The sequence below is a fragment of the Oryctolagus cuniculus genome, chromosome 16, assembly GCF_051225735.1.
Source record: "Oryctolagus cuniculus isolate XC-2025 breed Fujian yellow rabbit chromosome 16, ASM5122573v1, whole genome shotgun sequence".
NCBI classification, from domain to species: domain Eukaryota; kingdom Metazoa; phylum Chordata; class Mammalia; order Lagomorpha; family Leporidae; genus Oryctolagus; species Oryctolagus cuniculus.
In genome coordinates this window covers 70,219,906-70,245,286 of record NC_142882.1, presented here as the reverse complement: position 1 = coordinate 70,245,286, position 25,381 = coordinate 70,219,906, and the positions used below count along the sequence as shown (strand labels likewise).

The 25,381-nt window shown below is 41.6% G+C and overlaps 1 protein-coding gene across 1 annotated transcript in view; it reads right to left on the bottom strand.

Annotated features, from left to right (window-relative positions):
* VWDE (von Willebrand factor D and EGF domains) overlaps window positions 1–25,381 on the bottom strand; it is a 70,090-nt gene that overhangs the window by 15,518 nt on the left and 29,191 nt on the right. Inside the window, 9 exon segments of the mRNA XM_089315623.1 lie at window positions 5,743–5,880; window positions 8,312–8,552; window positions 12,609–12,657; window positions 12,659–12,854; window positions 16,672–16,786; window positions 18,336–18,440; window positions 18,915–19,039; window positions 19,042–19,069; window positions 23,001–23,137. Coding sequence (XP_089171749.1) covers window positions 5,743–5,880; window positions 8,312–8,552; window positions 12,609–12,657; window positions 12,659–12,854; window positions 16,672–16,786; window positions 18,336–18,440; window positions 18,915–19,039; window positions 19,042–19,069; window positions 23,001–23,137 — 1,134 coding nt within the window.

Genomic DNA, 25,381 nt, shown 5'->3' with positions numbered 1-25,381 from the left:
CAGATGGAGAGAGAGAGAGAGAGAGAGAGAGAGAGAGAGCCAGGTCTTCCATCCACTGATTCACTCCCCAAATGACTGCAATGGCCAGAGCTGAGCCGATCAGAAGCCAGGAGCCAGGAGCTTCTTCTGGGTTTCCCACATGGCTGCAGGGGCCCAAGGACTTGGACCATCCTCTGCTGCTTTCCCAGATGCATTAGCAAGGAGCTGGGTCGGAAGTGGAGCAGCAGGGACTCAAACTGGTACCCATATGGGATGCTGGTGCTACTTTGGTGGATTAAACTTTTCTGGCAAAATAGTGTCTGCATTAGTCCAAGATGTAATAATTTTACCAATGTGACAAAATAGGATTTCAAATCCTCATCTTTTTTGAGTCATCAACTCTAAATTAAAATATTTTTGTTATTTTTTAAAGAGGAAGTAATAATTTATTTATATCTTCCCAAAAATTCTTTTATAACTTTATTTATTTAGTATAGCATAACCTTAGAATTTTAACAGATTTTTTGAAGATATTAAGAAATAAAATGAGGGTTGGGCCGGCGCTGTGGCGCAGCAGGTTAACGCCCTGGCCTGAAGCGCCAGCATCCCATGTGGGCACCAGTTTGGATCCTGGTTGCTTCACTTCCAACCCAGCTCTCTGCTATGGCCTGGGAAAGCAGTAAAGGATGGCCCAAGTCCTTGGGCCTCTGCACCCATGTGGAAGACCCGAAAGAAGCTCCTGGCTCCCAGCTTTGGATCAGCGCAGATCTGGCCACTGCGGCCAACTGGGGAATGAACCAGTAAATGGAAGACCCCTCCATCCCTCCCTCCCTCTCTCTCTCTCTCTCTCTGACTCTCCTCTTGCTGTATAATTCTTTCAAATAAATAAATAAATCTTTATAAAAAAGAAATAAAATGAGGCACAATAAGAAAATAAAATGAGAAAATTTATAGTGTCTATTGCTAGTTTAGGATTTTATGTACTGTCTTCATGAATAGCTTTTCTCAAATCCCTTATAATATGAAAGCAGAGAAAACCAAACCATACCAAATTAGAAAGACAGAAAACAAACCAAAGACAGTAACAAAAATCATCCTTATCATTATTGGCAAAAAATGCAATGAAAGATTTTTGAATATGTTGAGGATTTCCTGAAACACAGAAACATATGAGCTCAGACCAATGGAGAAATAAGAGAGCACAAAATGCAGTTCAAAACAGAAGTAAGAGCGAACAGAGTTAAGCGTCAACAAATACAAAGAGCAAAAGAGTGCTGGCACATAGATCCTCCAACTCAAGGCCCTGCTTCGGGACATCTGGGACAAGCTGGTGGCCCCTCCCCCAAGCTTCTGAACCTTCAGGGACTGCTCCTTCCAGCCCCAACTGCCTTAAGTCAATCATCTGCTTAGTGTTTTGGGAGTTAGGACTGAAGACGGAAGAAAAAAATCTGAATTAACTCTGGATTACAAAATCTTGCAGAAGAAAGGAAGGAAGGTGCATGTTAGTGTTATTAAATTACTTTTTTTAATCTACTGAATTTGACATTCATATAAAATAATGTAACAGAAATATCCAAAAACTTAGAAAACATGAGAATCACAGAAGATATCTGCCTTATAGGAATCAATAACAGTGCATTGGAAGATGAACAAAAGCTTCATTCACAATTATAATGGATATCACAGAATGCAAAGGCACAAAGAAAGTCGCGTGAAAGGTGCAAGGTCACTAGGAGAACGAAGTTACTGAATAAAATGAGAGTTATTTGGAAAGCTCTAAGAAAAAGGACATGCCTTCTCACTTAAAGGTTTCCCCAGATGCTGGCTGACTGATTTCCAAGGGTTTATAGGACATAGGTTTGAAATGGTCATTTGCTACCATATGCTTCTCTGTAATCACCCTAAATGATGCTTTGTTCATTTTATGACACAAATGTAATTTTTGATTAAACAAACCAGAGGATTCAATATATTAGCAGGAAAAAGAATAAATTTTAAATTGCAGTATATAATCTTTAGTTGGTCATTTTAAAAATAAAAATACCTGAGCAAGAAACACGTTGGTCCTATAGGAAACAAATGGAAGTATTACCTCTCATTAGACTTTTACCAAGGCCATTACTTACTGGAGGCATTTCTGTTTGTCAGCATAAACTGGCTTCCTCACTCTTTGACATTTTTGTCATCTTCTTCCTTTATTATACTCTTGTCAGACCTTGTGAGAACTACAGTTTGCACAGTAAATTCATTTAAAAACTCTGTTTCAACTGTAAATGGGTACACAAAAGACAGATCAGTTTAGTTGAACTATTACAAAACCAAATAACCCTGAAAAAGAACATACAAATGCCTCTTGGATGGACCAATTTTGCAAACTGGATTAAAGAAACATTTTATATAAACATGTCTTCAGAAAACTTGTAGTATGGACTGAATTGTGTGCCCCCAAATCCATATGTTCAAACTGTAACCCTAAATGTGGCTGTATTTGGAAACAAGGCCTTTAAGGAGGTAACTAAGATTAAACGAGGAACTAAGACAAGGGTCCTAATCCAATAGGACTGCTGTCCTCATAAGCAGAGCAAGAGATGCCAGGACAGCACACACACGGGAAGGCCTCCTCAAGAAGGCAGCCATCTGGTAGCTGAGAAGAGAGGTCTCCCCACCAACCAACTGAACTGGATGGAGACCTTGAACTTCCAGCCTTCAGAATACAAGAACATAAATGTGTGTTAGTTCATCCACCCAGGCTGTGGTGTTATCTCATGGGAAGGGAGGCTGTGCTAAGATGCCTTCAGTCCCACACAGTCCCCAGTCAATCTCACCTACCTGGTGCCCACGCAGATCTTGATCTTTCACAGGACTGACTCAAGGGTCTCTCTCCTCCACTAGCTAGCAATAACCCAAGGAGCAAGAACTGTGCTTGCTGTATTTTTACATTCACCACCTCTGTTCCTTACCACAACACTAAGTACACACCGCCAACAACCAAACATTGTTTTAATATATAGCTTACTAAAATTTTAACACAAGTGACTTCAAGAAATTTTTCAGGGGCCAGTGTTGTAGCATAACAGGTGAAGGTGACGCCTGCAATGCTGGCATCCTATATGAGCACTGCTTCGAGTCCTGGCTGCTCTACTTCAGATCCAGCTCCCTGCTAACACACCTGGGAAAGCAGCAGAAGATGGTCTAAGTGCTAAAGCTCCTCGTTCCTGCTTCAGCCTGGCCCAGCCCTGGCTGCTGGGGTCATGTGGAATGAACCAGAGGATGGAAGACCCCCCTCTCTCTCTCTTTCTCTCTCTCTCTCCCTTCCTTCCTCCCTCCCTCCCTCTCTCTCTCTCTCTGTAGCTCTTTCCTTCAAATAACTACAATAAATCTTTTAAAAACACTTTCTTGTTACTCACATAATGGGGTTTGTTTCAACTTGTTTTCTCCTTGTATTCCACTTGCAAAAGGTTTCATTGAAGAAATAGGGTTCTTTGTTTTTAAAAGAGGGATGTGGGAGAGTACACAGTAGGAGGTATAAGTGCTAGGAACTGGACACTGAAGGGAAAGCCAGCAAGCGATTCCCCATGCCTGCTGTTTCCAGTGCTAGAGGAGTGTCCCCTGCTGGAGGCACAAAGTGACATCACAACATTAAAGCATGTTTTTCTTGAGATTGGATTATTGTTTACAGCCCTTATCTATATTGTTTTGTTTTATTTTTTGTTTGTTTTGACAGGCAGAGTTAGAGAGAGAGAGAGAGAGAGAGAGAGAGAGAGAGAGAGAGGTCTTCCTTTTCTGTTGTTTAATACCCCAAATGGCCGCTACGGCCAGTGCTGCGCCGATCTGAAGCCAGGTGCCTCCCCCTGGTCTCCCATGTGGGTGCAGGGCCCTAGGACCTGGGCCGTCCTCCACTGCCTTCCCAGGCCACAGCAGAGAGCTGGACTGGAAGAGGAGCAACCGGGACAGAATCCGGCGCCCCAACTGGGACTGGTGTGCCAGCGCTGCAGGTGGAGGATTAGCCAAGTGAGCCGCAGTGCTGGCCAGCCCTTATCTATACTCTTGAGGAACAGTGGTTTTTCCACTTACTATTTGTGGACTTCTTTACTTAGTGGGGGGTTAAGCTTTAAAAAAATGAGAGTATATCATTGTAAAAATTAAAAGTAAGGATAAGAAAGGAAGGAGGGAGGGTAGGTGGAAAGTATCACTTTGCTCTTAAATCTGTATATATGAATTAAATGAAATTTGTTCACCTTATATAGATAAAAAATTAAAAACCCATATTTTTCATCAAAAAGGAGCCCATTCATCTAGTTACACCAGAAATGTGGCTCTCTGATACTGTCTTCTATAACTTTTCTCTTTTACTGATTCAAAATCTTGATATCCATTAACAGTTTGATCCTCTTTGCTCTAAATTTAAGAATTCTCCCTGAGCAACTTTATCCCATGGCTACCAGCCCTAAAAAGTCTATCTTCAACTTAATCCTTCCTCTTGAACTCCACCTATACATTCCCTGAGCCCACTCTTTCTCTCTGTATCCAAAATGAATTCGTTGTAATTCCCTCCCAAACCACTTCGTCCCGCATATTGCATGTGCATCTTAGCTCAGGCTGCAGTTACCACAGACTGGCTGGCTCAACAGAGTTTTATTTTCTTGCTGTTCTGGAAGCTGGACAGCTGAGAGCAAGGTGCTGGCCCCCTTGTTTCTTGCTGAGGCCCTGGTCATGTGTTGGAGATGATTGCTTTCTCCATACCTCTCAAGCGCGAGAGAGACAGCAGGCTCTCTGTTATCTCCTCTTCGAAGGACATTAATTCTATCGGATCAGGGCTCCACTCTTATGACCTCACTCCCTCCAAACACAGCTACACTGGGGTCAGGGATTCAACACTTGGATTTTGAGGGACCTCAGTTGAGTGTAAGACAATGTGAATGCCAGTTCTCCACACCTAAGCCAGGCACCTGAAACTTGATAACTCCCCTCACCTTGCTGGATAACCAACTCACTGAGCAAGAGCCCGAAACCTGCTTCCTTCCTGTCATTCATCTGCACCTAGGTCAGAATATCTTCACCTTCGTCCTCTCTGATTGAAATATCTTAACTCTTCTTCCTACCTTCAAACTTACAGTTTCTTATCAGTAAGTAGTCTATCCACCACACTATTCCTTAAATAAACTCCTTCAAATGTAAACCTTGCCATATTCTTCTCTTGCTTCAGAACTTTACTGGACTGTCCTGTAGATTTTCAGTGGTCTGTCTGCTCACTATTTCTTTAGCCTGGACTCTGTGTAAGGCATCTGTCCTCGGCCCCTGTATTCCAGGCACGCTGAGTACACACTACACTCACAACGCCCACAGTGCGCTGTGATGTTAGGGACCTCTGAACCTTTGCTCATGCTGCTCCTTCTGCCTGAAATGCCTTTCCCTCTCTTCAGCTCATACACTGGATTCAGGTCTCATGTATCTAGTATAATCTGGATACTCTAAAAAAAGTTCACTACCCCTTGGTTAGACATGAATCTCCAGGCAGAATTCCTACGAGCCCTTCAAGTACTTCTATTAAAAGATACAACACACTTTATTGTACTATGTGATAACTAGTCCAATCTCCTGCTAATAAATTCTCGCCTATAAAGTGAAGAACTTGTCTTCTATTTCTATAGCACATGACACAATGCATACATACTGAACAAAAGCACGAAAAAGAGAATGGAACTGAGCAATTGAAGTGCAACAACAACAAAAAACCTCATAGTAGAAAACAGGAACTTTTACCATGACATGATTTTCCATCACCATAAAATCCTTTTGGACATGAACCACAGTGATAGGAACCAAAGGTATTGAGGCACTCTACTCCTGGAAAGCAAGGCCCGGATCCACACTCATCAACATCTTCCTGGCAATTTCTGCCTACATGAAATATAGTTTGGGATCCAAATTATTTCATCAACTCATTATTTGATTTGTTTTACTGTTTATGTACAAGAGAAATTCAAAAAGTTCATGGAAAACTAAATTTCAAATAAGTTTATATTGGTAAAAAATTGTTGAAATTCAGGCATAGATTGTTTGTAATATGCATTGGCATGAACTTTTTAAAGACCTCGCATTATGTCCTCCTGTCTCCCAATTGCCATCATGCATTATTAGAACAAAAGTATGTTGTCTTAAGTGTAAGGGTACTATGCAATCAAATATATAGTCATTAACTGCCATTTCATAATAAACCAGAATTCAGTAAGAGCTTTTCCTATAAATAACATGACTTAAGAAATCTATTAATATTTAAGGCCAAAAAATTACCATGATAGAGCAGTCATTTGTATTTTGTTTTGAAACTCAGTGATTTTTTTTTTTTTTTTTTTTTTTTTTGGACAGGCAGAGTGGACAGTGAGAGAGAGAGAGAGACAGAGAGAAAGGTCTTCCTTTTGCTGTTGGTTCACCCTCCAATGGCTGGCCGGCACACTGCGGCCGGCGCACCGCGCGCTGATCCAATGGCAGGAGCCAGGTGCTTCTCCTGGTCTCCCATGGGGTGCAGAGCCCAAGCACTTGGGCCATCCTCCACTGCACTCCCAGGCCACAGCAGAAAGCTGGCCTGGAAGAGGGGCAACTGGAACAGAATCTGGTGCCCCGACCAGGACTAGAACCTGGTGTGCTGGCGCCGCAAGGCAGAGGATTAGCCTAGTGAGCCACGGCACCCACCTTAGTGATTTTTTTTTTTTAATGTTATTTAGAACAGTTGACTGCTTAGCTTAAGGAAAACTTTCAGTCCAGTTATTGCACTGGCTATAAAAATTTATGAAAACATTACACTGTGGCTGGTGCTGCGGAGTACCGTGTAAAGCTGCTGCCTGCAGTGCCAACATCCAATATGGGCACCAATTCGAGTCCTGGCTGCTCCACTTCTGATCCAGCTCTCCACTGGAAGATGCAGATTAAGCTCCTGGCTCCAGATCAGCCCAGCTCTGTCTGGCCATTGTGGCCATTTGGGGAGTGAATTAGCATATGGAAAACCTCTCCCTCTCTCTGCCTCTGCCTCTCTCTAACTCTGCCTTTCAAATAAATAAATAAATCTTAAAAGGCGGCCCGGGGTGGGGGTGCTGTGGAATAGCAGGTAAAGCTGCTGCCTACAGTGCCAGCATTCCATATGGGTACCAGTTTGAGTTCCGGTGGCTCCACTTCCTATCCAGCTCTCTGCTATGGCCTGAGAAAGCAGTAGAAGATGGCCCAAGTGCTTGGGCCCCTGCACCTGCGTGGAGGATCCAGAGGAGGCTCCTGGCTCCCAGCTTTGGATCAGCTCAGCTCCAGCCTTTGTGGCCATTTGGGGAGTGAACCAGGGGACAGAAAACCACTCTCTTTCTCTGACTCTGCCTCTCTGTAACTCTGCCTTTCAAATAAATAAATTAAAAAAAATAAATAAAAAGATAAAGGAAATGTTACATTGTGTTAGGAGAGTCAATCTTTTCTCAGTTAAAATTTTTTGAGATGAAGCAGTGTTCTTTGAAATGTTTAACAATTAATTTAATGAATAAATTCATAATCATTAATACATAGTAGCCCTTACACCGTGAAGTGACTAACATTTCAAATGTAATCTCTAACATGGTAGAAAAGAAATTTCTATATTCATAGTTCAACATGATACATTTTTTATTTTAAAATGCTGAAGAAAATAGGAATATCTGTAAATAGTCTTAGTTCAGCTATAATACTAAAATGTCTTAAAGAAATGCCTTTGAGAGAAATATAAGCTCAATAACTACGTATTTGCCAGTTTAATATTTACATTTATTTAACTTAAAAACATTGGTATGAGAAGTTAAAAAACTAAAGATCATCCTATATTTATTTCTAGAATCAGACATTTTAGAAGAGTTAATGAGTTCATGAATATATTAACATTTCATTTGATTTCAAATAAAATTTATACCATGACATTTCTAAGTTAATGAATCATTAATACAACCTCTCTAAAGTGATTATTTTTGTAAAATGGCACAATTTCTTGAATATTTCATATTATATTCAATATTATATTTCAATAATACTAATTTTAAATATATTCTTACCTACCAAATATAGGGATAAATTTTTAGGAATCTTCAAAACAGGTTCCTATAATACTATCACAGTTATAAAAATGGCAGAATCATAGGCAATTTATAATTTAAACAAGGATATGGGTAGCACACATATTCGTGGTACCTTTCATCATCATTTTAAAATGTGTATTAAAATCTTTGGCCCAACATTTGCTTGAGCGCTGTGTAGATCAGTGTTCCAGAGTTTTCCTTTCTAATTTGCCCAGATTCTCATTTAGTTCAGAGGGTCTGAAACATACCTTTGAACTCAGGTAGACAGTCACAGGAAAAATTGTGAAAACCCTCAGCACATTTTCCAAGGCCGCAACAGTTCAATCGGCACCCGCTGACATCCACGTCACAGAGACTGCCCTGGAAGCCAGCCGGGCAGACACACACAGAGACTGCCTGGAAGCCAGGGAGACAGACACTCCCGGCAGGAACTTTCATATCAGCCACACATGACCCCCCATTCGAACAATCACAAGACTTCACAGTCACCTTCAAAAGATAAGAAGGAAAGTGCTTTTTCAACGAAATTATCTTCAGTTTATGCCTCACTTATGATGACAGGTGTATGTGTAAATGTGGCCAAAACGTGTATTTTTGCAATATATGGATTAATAAGGGAATTATATCCTTTGCTAGGAGAATATCCAGAGTGTAAATTCTAAGGATAATTTTTTAAAGAACTGTTACCAAATAATAAACTTATATAAGTACACATCTGAAAAATGTTAAAAATGGAAAGCAACTGGTCATCAGAAATCACCCCCAAACCTAGACTGACAATGGTTGTTTGAATCACCAGATGAATATGACATTGAACACAATGCCTTTCACAATGCTGTTTCTGTATGCAAGTGTGTTCCAACAAAAACAGTTGTTAGGTAGTAAGAGCTTATGACATAATTTCAGAAGAAAGGAACTTAGTTGCCACAATTCATTATGTCTTACATCTACAATCTTGATTTTATTTTTAAAATTTTTTTCATTTTTTAAAAAGATTTCTTACTTCAAAAGAATGAGAGAGGGAGAGACAGAGAGAGGGCGAATGAGAGGCCGAACTTCCATCCACTGGTTCACTCCCCAGATTGCCATAACAGCCAGGGCTGGGCGAGGTCCAAGCCAGAAGCCAGGAACTTCATCCTGGTCTCCCATGTAGATGGCAGGGGCCCAAACACTTGAGCCATCATCTGCTGCTTTTCCAGGCCTTTATCAGGGAACTGGAATCGAAGTGGAGCAGCTGGCACATGAGCCAGCATCCATAAGGGATGCTGCTTCACAGGAGGCAGCTTCTACTTACCATGCCACAATACTAGTCTTAATGATTTTCATTTTATTTGAAAGGCAGAGAGACACAGAGATCATCCATCCTTTGATTTATTTTCTAAATACAAAAGCCAGGGCTGGGTCAGGCCAAAGGCAGCAGCCTGACTCAATCTGGGTCTCCCACTTGGGTGGTGGGGTCCCAAGCATTTGAGCCATCACCTGCTGCCTCCTTAGGCAAGAAGCTGGATTGGAAACAGAGGAGCTGGGACAGACTAAGCTCTCCAATATATGATGCTGGGGAAGCACATGGCACCCTAATGATGACACTAAACGTCTGCCCTTCTAATATCGGTTTTTAAGGTTTACTTGTTTTTAATAATTTGAAAGGCAGAGTGACACAGAGATTCAGAGAGATCTTCTCTCCTTTGGTTTACTCCCCAAGTGTCCACAGCAGCTGGGATGGGGCTAGACTGATCAGGAGTGAGGAACTCCATCTGGATCTCCCATGTGGGTGGCAGGGTCACCTGCTTCCTCCCAGTGTGCATTAGTGCAAAGCTGGATCAGAACATGGACCAGGTTCTCTGACATAGAGCACAGGGATCCCAACAGTGGTGTCCTAACTGCTGCACAAAATGCCTGCTCCTAGAATCCTGATTCCTAATTCAACACCCAAGATTCATTCACTTGAAGGAAAGTACATGGTTATCAGTCTTTGATTAACTCACATCTTTCATGGAAGTAGAAATGAATGAGTTCTTTATCCCCAGGTGAGTAAAGAATAAAATGATGTCAATTATTAATTTAGTCTATTGTGGGGAGCAACTGGGAGCAACTCGGACTAGACTAAGTTACTGGAATTAAGACTTATTCTATGCATCTGCTCGCCCACAATATGGCACTGGGAGAGGAGGAAACAGCTTCTACACAGCTGCCTCCAGTTCAACCAATAAACTGTAGGACCTGCTCCTGATTGGAGGAGAGCAGCGTACTCGGCGTGTGGGTAGCAGAGTTGGGATTGGTGGAAGAGGACTATAAAGGAGGAGAGAGACAACATGCACCGGGAACATCTATCTGAAGGAACATCTGAGCAGCCCCCGAGAGAGCCGGCCGGCGGTGTGCCGCTCCCCTGCGGAAGTGGGGAAAGTGGCAGGGGGCCCGCCCCTCCACGGAGGTGGAGGGATGGTAGCCAACCCGGGAAGAACCAGCAGCAAACCCAGGGAGGGCCGAGCAGACAAAAGAACAGCGCAGGGTCCTGTGTTGTTCCTCCATGAAGAGGGGGAGCGACATAATGGTGCCGTGACTTGGATAGGAAACATAGGAGGGAAGAAACGGGAAGAAGTGGGAAAATACCGGAGAGAGAGACTAGCAAAGAGCCTAGGGAAAAGCCGAACAGAAAAGGTGCCGGAAGAAGCTATTGAAAGCCTAGGCAAAGACTCGCATACGGACTATGGCGGGGAAGCTGGGAGAAATCTCTAAGGTTGAAAGCGAAAGTGAAAGCTAGAACAAACAGACTCGGATATGGACTGTGGGGAGAAGCCAGGAGAAATGAGAGGGGAATATTGTTGGAAGAAAAGTTAGGGAAACATACTGGGTAGAGAAAAATGTTAGGGAAATTGAAGCCGCGAGGGCAGGCTGAGGCGGAGACGTAAGCCAGCTTGGGATTCTTCAAGTCAGCCCGGGGAGCAAAAGGTGAAAACCTGGAACCAGAGGCAGAGACGTGGGCCGCCAGGTTGGAATCCATCAGATTAGCCCGGGGAGCAAAAGACGGGAAGCCAAACTGAAAGGCAGAGACGTGAGCCAGGTTGAATTTGCCAGGTTAGCCCGGGGAACTTAGACTGAATACCGGTGGCGGAAACGTGAGCTAGGCTGTGTGATTCGCGGAAGCCGCTGCGTGCAGAGAGAGCACAGGGCGCGAATAGATAGGGAACGTGGGGCTAGCGCAAGGCCGTGGTGCGGACGCGAAGGGCGTGGAGACCGCGGAGAGCGCGCGAAGCCGGGAAGCAGCTCAGAGCCGGGAAGCCGCTGCAGGGCGAGGCGCCGAGAAGCAGCCTCAGGGCGGTCGCCGGGAAGCCGCGGGGATAAGAGAAACAGAAGTTTAGAAGTAAAATGAGAGAAATAGGAATGCTGGCAGATAGAAGTAAAATAGGAGAAATAGGAATGCCCGGAGATAGAAACAGAAAAATAAGGCCTCCCCACAACACGGCAATGAGAGAGTTTGGATTCGGTCTGCCTGATTAGTAAGACGATAAGCACCTGTGGGCAGCTGCAGGTCACCGAAGACAGGCACGTTATCAACACCAATAAGTCTCCCCACAAGACGGCAATGAGAGGGCTTGGATTCAGTTTGCCTGATTGATAGGGCTTGTAAGCACCTGCAGGCAGTTCTAGCAGAGCAGAGCATGTGCTGCAGGGCACCGAACACAGGCACGGATCAGCGCCTAAAAACCTCCTCACAACATGGCGAAGAGAGGACCCGGATTCGGTTTGCCTGATTGGTAGGGCTTGTAAGCACCTGTGGGCAACTCTAGCAAGCAGAGCAGAGTGTGTGCCGCGGGGCACCGAAGACAGGCGCGTTATCAACGCCAAAAATAAAAAGAAAGGGGGATCTGTGGGGAGCAACTGGGAGCAACTCGGACTAGACTAAGTTACTGGAATTAAGACTTATTCTACGCATCTGCTCTCCCACAATATGGCGCTGGGAGAGGAGGAAACAGCTTCTACACAGCTGCCTCCAGTTCAACCAATAAACTGTAGGACCTGCTCCTGATTGGAGGAGAGCAGCGTACTCGGCGTGTGGGTAGCAGAGTTGGGATTGGTGGAAGAGGACTATAAAGGAGGAGAGAGACAACATGCACCGGGAACATCTATCTGAAGGAACACCTGAGCAGCCCCCGAGAGAGCCGGCCGGTGATGTGCCGCTCCCCTGTGGAAGTGGGGAAAGTGGCAGGGGGCCCGCCCCTCCACGGAGGTGGAGGGACGGTAGCCAACCCGGGAAGAACCAGCAGCAAACCCAGGGAGGGCCGAGCAGACAAAAGAACAGCGCAGGGTCCTGTGTCGTTCCTCCATGGAGAGGGGGAGTGACAGTCTATGACTTTGGACTGGAGATTCTAAGGATTTACATTCCCATGAAGAATAGTCCAGGTTTTGGCAGTTTAATTTTCCTTGCAACGGTTAATAACTTCATTGCTGGTTACAATTAACAAAAAAAGCCTGTATTTTAAGTTTAAAATGCAACTGTTATTATTGTTGCAGATTCAGCTGACTACACCATAATCATAAAATTACCTCAATAGCAAGTCTGGTTTCGGCGCTGTAGTCATCATGGAGCGCGAGAGAACAGCACAGTGGTCTCTGACTCTGCTCTCCACATCAGCCGCCTTGCACCATAAACCGTGGCTCCTTCAGGGCCAGAATCCAGGGTAAAATGGACGTCAGAACATTCTGGATCAAAGGCCAGGAACCGGTACACAAAGTTTTCGCCATGAAAATCTGTAATTTGTCTTGTGGTGTTTATCACTGGGGGTTGGTTGTCTGTAACACAGAAAACACCTCTGTACTTTTATAGAAAAGCAAGTGGGAAGTGTGGCTCCAAGAGCTCCCACAGAAGACAAGCACTGCAGTCAAGAATGGCCTCTGCTAAAGCTCTATGAGCTACTTTCACTCTCCTTTTTTTTTTAACTTTTATTTAATGAATATAAATTTCCAAAGTACGATTAATGGATTACAATGGCTTCCCCCCCATACCGTCCCTCCCACCCACAACCCTCCCCTTTCCCACTCCCTCTCCCCTTCCATTCACATCAAGATTCATTTTCGATTATCTTAATATACAGAAGATCAGCTTAGTATACATTAAGTAAGGATTTCAACAGTTTGCTCCCACACAGAAACATAAAGTGAAAAATAATAGATGATTTTTTTTAAATGATGATGAAATCAGATCAGACCTATTGTCATGTTTAATCCCAGTGAGAGTCAAGTTGGGACTTGATAATTTTTCTTTTTTTTTCTTTTTTTTTTTTTTACAGAGGATCAGTTTAGTATGCATTAAGTAAAGATTTCAACAGTTTGCACCCCCATAGAAACACAAAGTGAAATATACTGTTTGAGTACTCATTATAGCATTAAATCTCAATGCACAGCACATTAAGGACAGAGATCCTACATGAGGAGTAAGTGCACAGTGACTCCTGTTGTTGACTTTACAAATTGACACTCCTGTTTATGGCATCAGTAATCTCCCTATGCACCAGTCATGAGTTTCCAAGGCTATGGAAGCCCTCTGAGTTCTCCGACTCTTATCTTGTTTAGACAAGGTCATAGTCAAAGTGGAGGTTCTCTCCTCCCTTCAGAGAAAGGTACCTCCTTCTTTGAAGACCTGTTCTTTCCACTGGGATCTCACTCACAGAGATCTTTTTGCCAGAGTGTCTTGGCTTTCCACGCCTGAAATACTCTCATGGGCTTTTCAGCCAGATCCGAATGCCTTTAGGGCTGATTCTGAGGCCAGAGTGCTATTTAGGACATCTGCCATTCTATGAGTCTGCTGAGTATCTCACTTCCCATGTTGGATCACTCTCCCCTTTATTTACTCTATTGGTTAGTGTTAGCAGGTACTAGACATGTTTATGTGCTCCCTTTGACTCTTAGTCCTTTCATTATGATCAATTGTGAACTGAAATTGATCACTTGGACTAGTGAGATGGCATTGGTACATGCCACCTTGATGGGGTTGAATTGGAATCCCCTGGTATGTTTCTAACTCTACCATTTGGGGCAAGTCCGCTTGAGCATGTCCCAAATTATACATCTCTTCCCTCTCTTATTCCCACTCTTATGTTTAACAGGGATCACATTTCAGTTAATTTTCAACACTTAAGAATAACTGTGTATTAATTACAGAATTAAACCAGTCATATTAAGTAGAACAGACAAAAAAACTACTAAGAGGGATAATGTATTAAGTTCATTAACAGTCAGGGCTATGCTGATCAAGTCACCGTTTCCCATAGTGTCCATTTCACTTCAACAGGTTTCCTTTTTGGTGTTCAGTCAGTTGTCACCGATCAGGGAGAACATATGGTATTTGTCCCTTTTTTTTTTTAACAGGCAGAGTGGACAGTGAGAGAGAGAGAGACAGAGAGAAAGGTCTTCCTTTTCCGTTGGTTCACCCTCCAATGGCTGCAGCCGGCGCACTACGCTGATAAGCCAGGAGCCAGGTGCTTCTCCTGGTCTCCCATGCAGGTGCAGGGTCCAAGCACTTGGGCCATCCTCCACTGCACTCCCTGGCCACAGCAGATAGCTGGCCTGGAAGAGGAGGAGCTGGGCTGGAAGAGGAGCAACCGGGACAGAATCCAGCGCCCCGACCGGGACTAGAACCCGGTGTGCAGGCGCCACAGGTGGAGAATTAGCCTATTGAGTCGTGGCGCTGGCTCACTCTCCTTTTTGAACATTTTTAATAAATTCACTTCCATTCTTAGAAAATAGAAAATAAGGGGCCAGTGCTGTGGTGTAGTAGGCTAAGCCTCCACCTGAGGTGCCACCATCCCATAATGGACACTGGTTCGTGTTCCAGCTGCTCCTCTTCTGATCCAGCTCTCCTCTATGGCCTGGGAGAGCAGTGGAGGATGGCCCAACTCTGGCCATTGCTGCCATTTGGGGATTGATCCAGTGGATGGAAGACCTTTCTTTCTGCCTCTCCCTCTCTTTGTAACTCTGCCTCTCAAGTATATAAAATCTTTTTTAAAAATATGAAATAAGTGATAGATGGGAGACCTAAAGCTTTGCTGTGACAGTGTGAAAGTATTTTGAATACAGCATGAAATATGTAAATACATTTTCACTGTCCAATTTGGATATACCCTTTCTGTCTTAAATTATTTCTAAGTGTTGAATATCTTCACCTCTCCCTGCCCGCCTCCCCCCTCTCTCTCAGTCTCACTTCCTCCCTTGGCAGCCCTCTTTCTCTGTTTCTCCCTTACTGTGTCTGCCTGGATTGCTCAGTGGCTCCTTGGACTCTGCAAGCTGCACCTGCTTCCCCAGTTGGAACTGCGAGTCATTAGTGGTACCTATCTTCAGTTCCTTCCAGGGGCTGAACTCACAAACTAGCAAAGAACTATTTCAGGGGATAGAGAATGTTCCCTTTATGCTCATGAAACAATGTTTAAAAATTTTATATTGTCTTATATTAAACATGTCTGCCTTCCTTGCCTGCTGATTTGACAGACAGAATTAATGGCCTCATTATATTGTATTAGGCATGAATACTCTGCTTGAAGCAATGAAGCACTTATGCAGGAGACAGTGGCTCTGGCTTCCCCCACCCCTGTAGATGCTTTCACAAGCAATTTAATTTATCGACCTTAATTTCCTCGTCCTTAATATGTGGGGTTAGAAACAGATATTTTAAGACCCCATATCCCTCTGAACACTAGGAATATATCCTGAAGTAAGTCATACCATGCCAACTAACAAACCTGACAGCAACTCAGAATAATACTCTGGTTTATTTGTCTCTTGCACTAGATTTTTCTTCAAATTTCCATTGCCTTCCCTGCAATAAACCATGAGTCTTGAGCCCAAGCTGTGACTCATCTGGCAAATAGTCTAGCGCAGTAATGAAACTTGCACACACATTAACATGTATAATGATGTTGCAAGGCACTGCATAAATAACACAAAGCTTTTTTGATTCCTTTGTTAAAATTACATGAGGCCAGAGGAAAGTCCTATCCTACTGTGTTTAATAATGACTGAGCAAGAGAACCTGGACACCCATGTGGAATCATACATGACTGTATTTAGAAAAGTGAGGAAATTATGTGGTATATGACTAAATCTGGGATATTTTTGGTGGAATAAAGTATCCCAAAATCATTTATAGCCAACAACACTACACACACAGCCACAGAATGGTTGTGCTGGAAGGAACTTGATGGATTACTGAGCCCAGATTTCTTCATTAACAGGTGATGAACCCATGGCTTTTAGGCTTAAATGGTTAACTGCCTTGTCACAAAACTGGACTGAGACCAAGCTAAGAAGGGAAAATTGTGTTTATCTTTGAATTAACAATTTCCATTTATCTCATTAATATATAATTCACAGTTGCTTTTCTTATCAAATATTAAAGCAAAAATCCACATTATATTTCAGTGTAATCACAGAAATTATATGTACATAAAGATTTTTTTCATCCTATATTTCCTCTGACAAAGTAAATTATGCAGTTAGATGCCAAATTAAACATAGTGTTCATCCATCTCAAAATACAGGTGTGTAAGTCATGGTTGAAAACCACTTTGAAAATAATTTGCATAGGAATTATTTGGATTAATCAAAAATAACTTACGTTCTAAAAATGACCAGGAAATTTTTGAAATTTCAGATCTACAAAACATATAAGAGCTGGAAGGTTTCTTATCCCAGTCAGTGTAGCAGACTCCACCAATAATGCAAACATTTTCCTAATGAATATTTTTTAAAAAGGAAAACATGAATAAGGATATGCCTATAGTTAGTTAACAGAAAAAAGTGCACACATAAGGACAAGAGCATATACACAGATACTTCTAATGAGAGCATATCACAAATGTATTTTGATTAGGAAATCAATTCTGTATCATAATCATAAATGTATCTTAGAAAACAAATTATTCTCTGTACATGCAAATGTCTATGAAACGGATCAATCTGGAGAAATATGAAAGTACCTATAAGCTGTATCTGTGTGTAAAATTAGGTTATAAATAACATGGGAGGAAGATCTTTTTTTGTCTTCTTTTCACTGCTAACCTCATGTTAAGAGTGCTTTATTTTTAAAGAAATGGAATGGAAATTATTTTTTCCCCTGAAAATCTTAGAGTCACATTACTTCATAGTTATCTTCCTTTTTGTAGCAGCCCACACATATTCTGTGAACACAGTAAACTTGACTAGATCCACAGAACAATTCTCCAGACAAGATCATGGATTTCATCACACAGAATGCTGGAAGAGGTGCTGACGCACACAGGAAGGATGCTAAATGCAGCAATCAGTCCTGACTTGGGAATATTTTATTCAGGAGATAAAAACTTTGCTCATTTCACAAAATCTTCTCTGGTATCACCTGAAATGCCACACAAAAATTACAACAACCAACCTAGCCTGAGAGCATAAAACCACCTTGAATAACGCCATTTTAAAAGTACTCATGCTGGCGCCACGGCTCACAAGGCTAATCCTCTGCCTGTGGCGCCAGTTCTAGTCCCAGTTGGGGTGCCGGTTCCGTCCCAGTTGCTCCTCTTCCAGTCCAGCTCTCTGTTGTGGCCCAGGAAGGCAGTGGAGGATGGCCTAAGTCCTTGGGCCCTGCACCCGCATGGGAGACCAGAAGGAAGTACCTGGCTCCTGGCTTCAGATCAGCACAGCTCTGGCCGTAGCGGCCATTTGGGGAGTAAACCAACAGAAGGAAGACCTTTCTCTTTGTCTCTCTCTCTCACTGTCTAACTCTGCCTGTCCAAAAAAAAAGTACTCATGGACCTATAGAAATGTGCTGTTGTTCTATAATCCACCAAGGAGTGGGTACTTGCTTGGCCCTATGAATTTAATTGCCTGAAAAAGCTCCCCATAAAAGTGTTAGCCTTGTACATTTTACACACTGTACCTGAATGCATGCCATTTGTCACAATGAGGACTGGAGAATCACAAAGCAATATCTCTTGGGAAAAATATTATTACTACTGAAAGACCCATGTAAGGAGCTATGAAGGAGTAATTAATCCAGTCTGCATTCCCTCTTGATATTTTTTAGAAATAAACAATCTGCCACTTCAAAAGGTTGAAGATATAACCTCTTCCTTGCTATTTCAACAAGAGTTATAGGAAGAATAACAATTTCAATTAACTATTTATAAACTTGAGGAAGGCCTCTCTCTATTAGTCTTTCTAATATGAATATGAAAAATTCACAATTTGCCAGCCTAGGAAATTAAAATGCTTATGTTATGAATGTGAAAAGGATGAAAAGATACATACCTTTATCATACGTGAGTCATGTTCATGGAAACCACAGACTTGACAAACGCCATCGTACATGATTACTGTTTTGGAATTACTGAATTTATGACCATCGTTAGATACCTGTAAGTAGTAGCTCTGTAAGATAATTTGCTCTAAGTGTAGCCTCACAAATTCACATGAAATTTTATATAAAAGTTTATTTATTTATTTATTTTTGACAGGCAGAGCGGACAGTGAGAGAGAGAGAGAGAGAGAAAGGTCTTCCTTTTGCCGTTGGTTCACCCTCCAATGGCCGCCGCGGCCGGCGTGCTGTGGCCGGCGCACCGCGCTGATCCGAAGGCAGAAGCCAGGTGCTTATCCTGGTCTCCCGTGGGTTGCAGGGCCCAAGGACCTGGGCCATCCTCCACTGCACTCCCAGGCCATAGCAGAGAGCTGGCCTGGAAGAGGGGCAACCGGGACAGAATCTGGTGCCCCAACCAGGACTAGAACCTGGTGTGCCAGCGCCGCCAGGCGGAGGATTAGCCTGTTGAGCCATGGTGTCGGCTATAAAAGTTTATTTTATTTATAAATATGAAGGTAGCTTTTTATTTTTACCTTTAATTGCCACTTTGCAATTGGTTTCTCACCCATCAGATACACAGCATCAGACAGCTGGACACCAGTAGGCAGCTGACAATCCACAGTTCCGCTACTTTTGAAAACTGCCTGTGTATAGACGGGGTCTCCAGCACCCATTTACTGCTATTATACTGAAGGCATAATGAGACAGCAATTAGCCTGTTAAGTTACAGAAATATTTTGCTAGTCTATTACATATAATAGAAATGTAACTTTTAAAATACATGCCTGGTATAGAGAATCTATAATAAGGGAACAAAAGACATATTGAGAGTGAGGTGGGTTTTTTTTATTTTTTTATTTTATTTTTTTTTTAATTTTGACAGGCAGAGTGGACAGTGAGCAAGAGAGAGACAGAGAGAAAGGTTTTCCTTTTGCCGTTGGTTCACCCTCCAATGGCCGCTGCGGCCGGCGCACCGCGCTGATCCGAAGCCAGGAGCCAGGTGCTTCTCCTGGTCTCCAATGCAGGTGCAGGGCCCAAGGACTTGGGCCATCCTCCACTGCACTCCTGGGCCACAGCAGAGAGCTGGACTGGAAGAGGGGCAACTGGGACAGAATCCGGCGCCCCCACCCAGACTAGAACCTGGTGTGCCGGCGCCGCAAGGCAGAGGATTAGCCTATTGAGCCGCGGCGCCGGCCAAGAGTGAGTTTTATTAACAATAATGAAAAAAAGTATACATCTTAAGTTGATCTAAACTGCTTCTAAAAAGTCTTCTATTTCTTGAGGATTTCAATTAACAAACATTATCAATTAGCCATATATAATGAGTAACTATGTAATGACTTTTGGGGGCAAGAGGAAATGTAGTTGACTATGTAGTTGATAAAGAGTGGATTAATCTCTGGCCTAGAAACTCTGTTACTTCATTTCTAAAATATCCCACCTTCTCCATCTCCTTGAAACTTGCTTTTGTGCCCTCTGCACGGTTTCCAAAGGTTCTAGGACCCACCTCTCTGACCAAGCCTGACTGCACCACACAGGCCGAAGCTGCGACAGTGTTTCATTTCCTTGGGCTATTTTAACTTTGTACCAAAGAGTTCATTGAGCCAGTCTGCATCTGGTGACTTGAGCTGCAAGATACAAAACTCTGGGATCATTGGTAGCCGTTTTCTTCACTTTGTGAAGAAAGTCCACAGACAGTAAAATGGAAAATTGAAGCCCATGAAGTACAGAAGAGCTGACCCACATACAAATGTGTGCACAAACGATCTTCATGGTGCTCAAGTCCTAAGTTCAAGATATTTTTCCCCTCAGAATTCAGCTACTTTCTTATCATTGATTCTTCAAGAAATATACTGCCTTCATCATAAATATTGCTTTAGCTTAAATAGTTAATGTAATTTGAAACTGAAATTCCAGTCAATTTATACTATTTAATAACTTAGTGACATTATTATGTTTAAGCTACACTTGCAATATTATTTTTTAGTGTTGGAAATGCATCAGTTTCTGAAAAGGAAATACCAGAATAATTTCCTAGGTTCTGAAAGCTTCAGAAACAACTAAAAGGATTTATTGATTTCCAAAATTTAATTTATTTATGTTTTTAAAATTTACCATGGTAGAATGTTTCCAGCTAAGCAGAAATGGTTGTGTGGCATGCCAATGTTCCAATAGTGTTGTTCAGAAGTAAAAGGAAGACAAGAACATGCTAGTCTGTAACTGGTAGAAACCATCTTGATGAAGATTTGATGACTCAGCAGTGGCATGAATCCGCATGTGCAACAGGACTGCACAGTCTGGCTTAGCAGGTCTAGCACAAGTTCACAATACTGGAGGAGGAATGACACCAGTATCTCATGACACCTACACTTAGTTGGATGCAGAGTCCTTTGGCTTCCCGTGAGTAGAGGAGACTCCAGCCAACGACTGGGGATGTAAGGATTAGTTCCACCCCTTTGTTGACAGGGGCCTATCCAAAAACAAGGAATAAACATGCTTCTATTTTCCTCCCATTCGTCAATACTTTGTACCTATTATTTACTGAAGCCATTACAATGAAAAGAGACCACAGAGCAAATGACAGATAAAAAATAATTTTACTGTTGCTGTAAGTGAGATTCAAATAAGGTATAATATAAAGGAAGTTGCTAAATCTAACTAGCACCACCAAGGAAGGCTTTAGAAATAAATGACTGCCATTCAGACACCAGGAGCAACATCATGGAAGTGTGATTCAACATGGCAGAAGAGAACAGCATGAGAAAAGACAGAGAAGCATGAACCAGCACTTTAGCAGAGTGACAGCAAGAGGTGCAGGCATGCAAAAACAGACAGGACTTCAATCAGAAAGGGTCGTCCATTTAAGGGATAACAACCTTAATTCTATCTGATACATCAGCAATTTAAAAATTGGATCCTGTAAAGTCCTGGCTGCTTTTGTGAGAGTAAAGGAAATGAATAGGTGACTGAGTTTCTAGTTAAAATCTTTTTTTTTAAATTACTACTGCAAAAGCATAGAAAAGTATATGTACTATGATAATACCCTTTATGTAAAAAAAGAGGTAGGTGTATATTCCTTTGCACAAAATATACAGTAAAAACAAGCTAGAACAGTAATGAGAGTGGCTGCCTCCTTGAGGGGATGGATGGCAGTAGAATGGGAAGCAGGTGGTAGAGATAAGAACGTGGCACTTCCCTGAGTATACATTTTGTGTAGCTTCATCTCCCAGAACCATGATCCGATTTCACATTCCCTTCAAATAAGGAAATAACTGAAAGCAACCAATGTATGGCAGAAACTCAAAATGCTATATAGCCTAGTTGTATTACAAATGAAACACGTAAGCACTCTGAATAGGGTAGGAAAGAGAGCCAATCTGTCACTGTGGATCCCAGTATTTATCTTTATGTTGTGATCTCATTTTGTAAATCTTCACTAAGGGAAGAGAAGGCCTTTGAAAACCGTCATTGTTCAAGACGAGGGCTGGAAGAAATGGACTGAACTTCAGCACAACATAAAATAAGTACCAGCTATGTAATCCAATCTTGGTTTGGGCAACTGAACCTATTTCTTCTATGGTTCTGTACAGTTGCTAAATAATTTCAGATTTTATTCTTTGTTTACTAGATGTTTGGAAAAGGGAAGGAGTATGAGAGCAAATTACAACATACATCTGAAAGTAAGTATAAGATGTATTTTCAGTAGAATATAAGTTTTTAAACTTCTCCCTTGTCAAATCACTTAATTGTAATATAATGTCACATGATTTATTGTGCTAAGGGCAATATAATTTTTGCCCTCTCAAGTGATACTGATATTACACATTTATCTTTCCAATGTGTGTTTTATTACTTCATTGGGATTAATATATATTTCATGATTATTTTGAAAGGCTTTACCTACAAAATATTGAAATAAGCAAACTTGTTGTGTTTGACAAAAACACATACAAGTTATCTCCTCCTGAAAATTCTCAATCTTAGAATCACACTTAACTTCGTCAAAGAAAAAGAATGATAAAATATGATTTGCTGTTTTAAGTTTTCAGCTTACCCACATAAACACTTTCTATGATAAAAAGGTGTCCTTAAAATAAAAATCATACTTGAACAAAGAAAAGGAAGACCACATAAATAACCATCAAAATAAGAAATAATTTAATATACTAATGTTCTAACTGAGTGATCATGTCTGCTTTTGTAGTCTCAAGAAAGAAAATCTCTAATTTTGGGGGTGGGCAGGTAAATTCTCCAATCTGAAGTCTAGGGTAAGAGAAACAAAGGATGAGCAAAGTCAGCAAAGTCAGCAAGTCCTGACTCTGGGGTCTGCAAAAAGGACATGTTCTTGTCTCTACATCTCACAGCTCACGCAGGCTGCCCTGGCCAAAAACATCTTCATTCTAAGGGTTTTACATTTTAAGAAATATTGAAGTTTACACATTTTTTGTTATAACTGAAAACAGTTATACAAAATACTTCAACTCAATCATTTTCCTGTCCAGCTCTCTGGGCATTTATTCTTTGGATTATGTTGCTAATTGACAGACCACACTAACCCATAATAAAATTAATCTGAGAACACATAAACTCAATTTTTTTCAACTCTGTAATTAACAAACCTGAAGTTCAGTAACTTCACATTTAATTGAAGGCGATTCTTTGAATCCTCGACCAAAAACTCCCACCATCATACAATTATATTTTTGAACATCACAGAATCCAGCATGCTCAAGCTCTGTAATTTCAGCAGCCTTGTCTTTGGAAAAAAATTACAATAATTAGGCCAGGTATCCTTTAGTTCCAGAAACACCCTAATTATTTTAAGATTAAAATTAAAATCATATGTAAAATAATATTTCAAAGTGTAGTCCAATTATTTCCTTTTCTTTTTTTTTTATTTATTTTTTTTAGAGATAGGTCTTCCTTCCATTGGTTCACTCCCCAAATGGCTGCTACGGCTGGCGCGCTGCGCCAATCCAAAGCCAGAAGCCAGGCGCTTCCTCCCGGTCTCCAATGCGGGTGCAGCACCCAATCACCTGGGCCATCCTCCACTGCCTTCCCAGGCCACAGCAGAGAGCTGGACTGGAAGAGGGGAAGAGGAGCAACCGGGACAGAATCCGGCGCCCCAACTGGGTCTAGAACCCAGAGTGCCAGTGCTGCAGGCGGAGGATTAGCCTAGTGAACCACGGCACCGGCCATTCCAATTATTTCCTACATTAATAAAACTATTACATCTTAAGAGTAATCTGGCATTAAAATGCTATTTGCATCATAAATATAGCATTATAAACACTCTCAGTCCCTAAATATATCAGTTTCATTAAGGTTTTATTAATATTTCATATTAATTAAGCATAAATGTTAAAAAGTAACTACTGTTATGAAATACGATTTGGTTTTGCCATTTTGGTTTGTGCAATATAGATGTGCTATAAGAAATGATTTAATAATAAAATAGTATAGGTAGCAATATAACATGCTAAAAATCTCAAAACATTAACATATAGAAATAATTAACAAAATTTATGTATGCTATTGCCCTAGTAGTGTTGATATTCCCATCTATTTTTGTTACATTGCATGTTCCTATAATTTTATGTTACTTCTCAGACACTGAAGAAAAAAATGTCTTCTACCAGAGTTGACTGACATTTATATGGTTATAATTCTCTGGCCCTGGTCTTGGTAAAGGCATTCATTGTCTATATCAGTGATATCTAGTCATCAAAATGAGTGTGCATTGTGTAAAAGTACTTAACTCATCTGCCCTAGTTTGAAAAAAATCTAAGAATAATAGAACTTTACTGGCAATAAGTTATAAAATCATGTCATGTGTATAAAAAACTCTAAAAATCTTCATGAAAGTAAAAATATAAAAGTGCTAGCTCAGTCTTTCAAACATTCAACAATTGTTTATTGAGTAGTCTCCGGTATTTGATATTATTCTAGGTACTCGGGACATAGCAATGGACAAACAAAATCCCTCCCTTCATGTAACGGACATTCTAGCATAAGACAGAAAATAAACTAAAAAGTAAGTATAAAGTATACCGATAGGTTTCCAGGAACATGGAGAAAAAGTATATTAACTACATTAAAAGAGATAAAGGCTGAGATTGTGAGATGAGAACTATTCTAAAACAGCACGAAGTTCTTTGCTGGTAATAAGACATTTGAACTGCGAAGTGAAGGAAAGCAGCCATTGAAGATTTGCAGTGGAAAATGCTCCAGTGAGTGGGAATCGTAATGCAAAGTCCTGAGGTAGGAGCAGGCCTGGATCCTCCTGCGGGACAGCCAAGCAGCCAGTGTCGCTGGGGAGCAGGGAGCTAGCTGGAGAATGAGACAAACTGAGTGTGGCATGTGTGGGGCCAGGACTCAGAGTTTCCAGGCCGTTGTGGGGAATGTGGATTTTACTCTGAAGGAGAGTTAACTGAGGGGTTTGAGTAGTGGATCAAGATGATCTGACGTACATTCCAAAGGATTCCCTTTTGTGGACGGTGTGGACTAGGGTTGTAGCACGGAAAGATAAAATGGTCTAAAGCTAGAGCTGATTGCTGCTCATGGATTAAACTTGAGGCTTGAGAGAAAAAGAAAAATCAAGCATGACTACAAGTTCTTAACATGAGCAATTAGAGGAATGAAGTTTGCATTTGCTGAGATGAAAAATGCTGCAGACAGAAATGGACAGGACAGCGGTTGTACAGGGAAATCAAGAGTTACTGGTTTACTGGTTAAAGCATCCAGACCGAATCTTTTAAATTTCTTTCTCTAACATGTTGAGACAAAATAGTTGTACCATATAGATAGATGAGTTAGAGAAAATCAGTGTTAAGCAAATTAGTGCAATTAGCAAAATAATATAAACACAAGGCTTAACAATATTCCATCTGAGTCTACAAAAGATGAGCATCTCTATTAGGCAGAGATCAGTAGTGTGCGAAGGCCCTGCGATCAAGTGAACTTGACTGTGTCAGGGAACAACACAGAAAGCAAAGCAGCT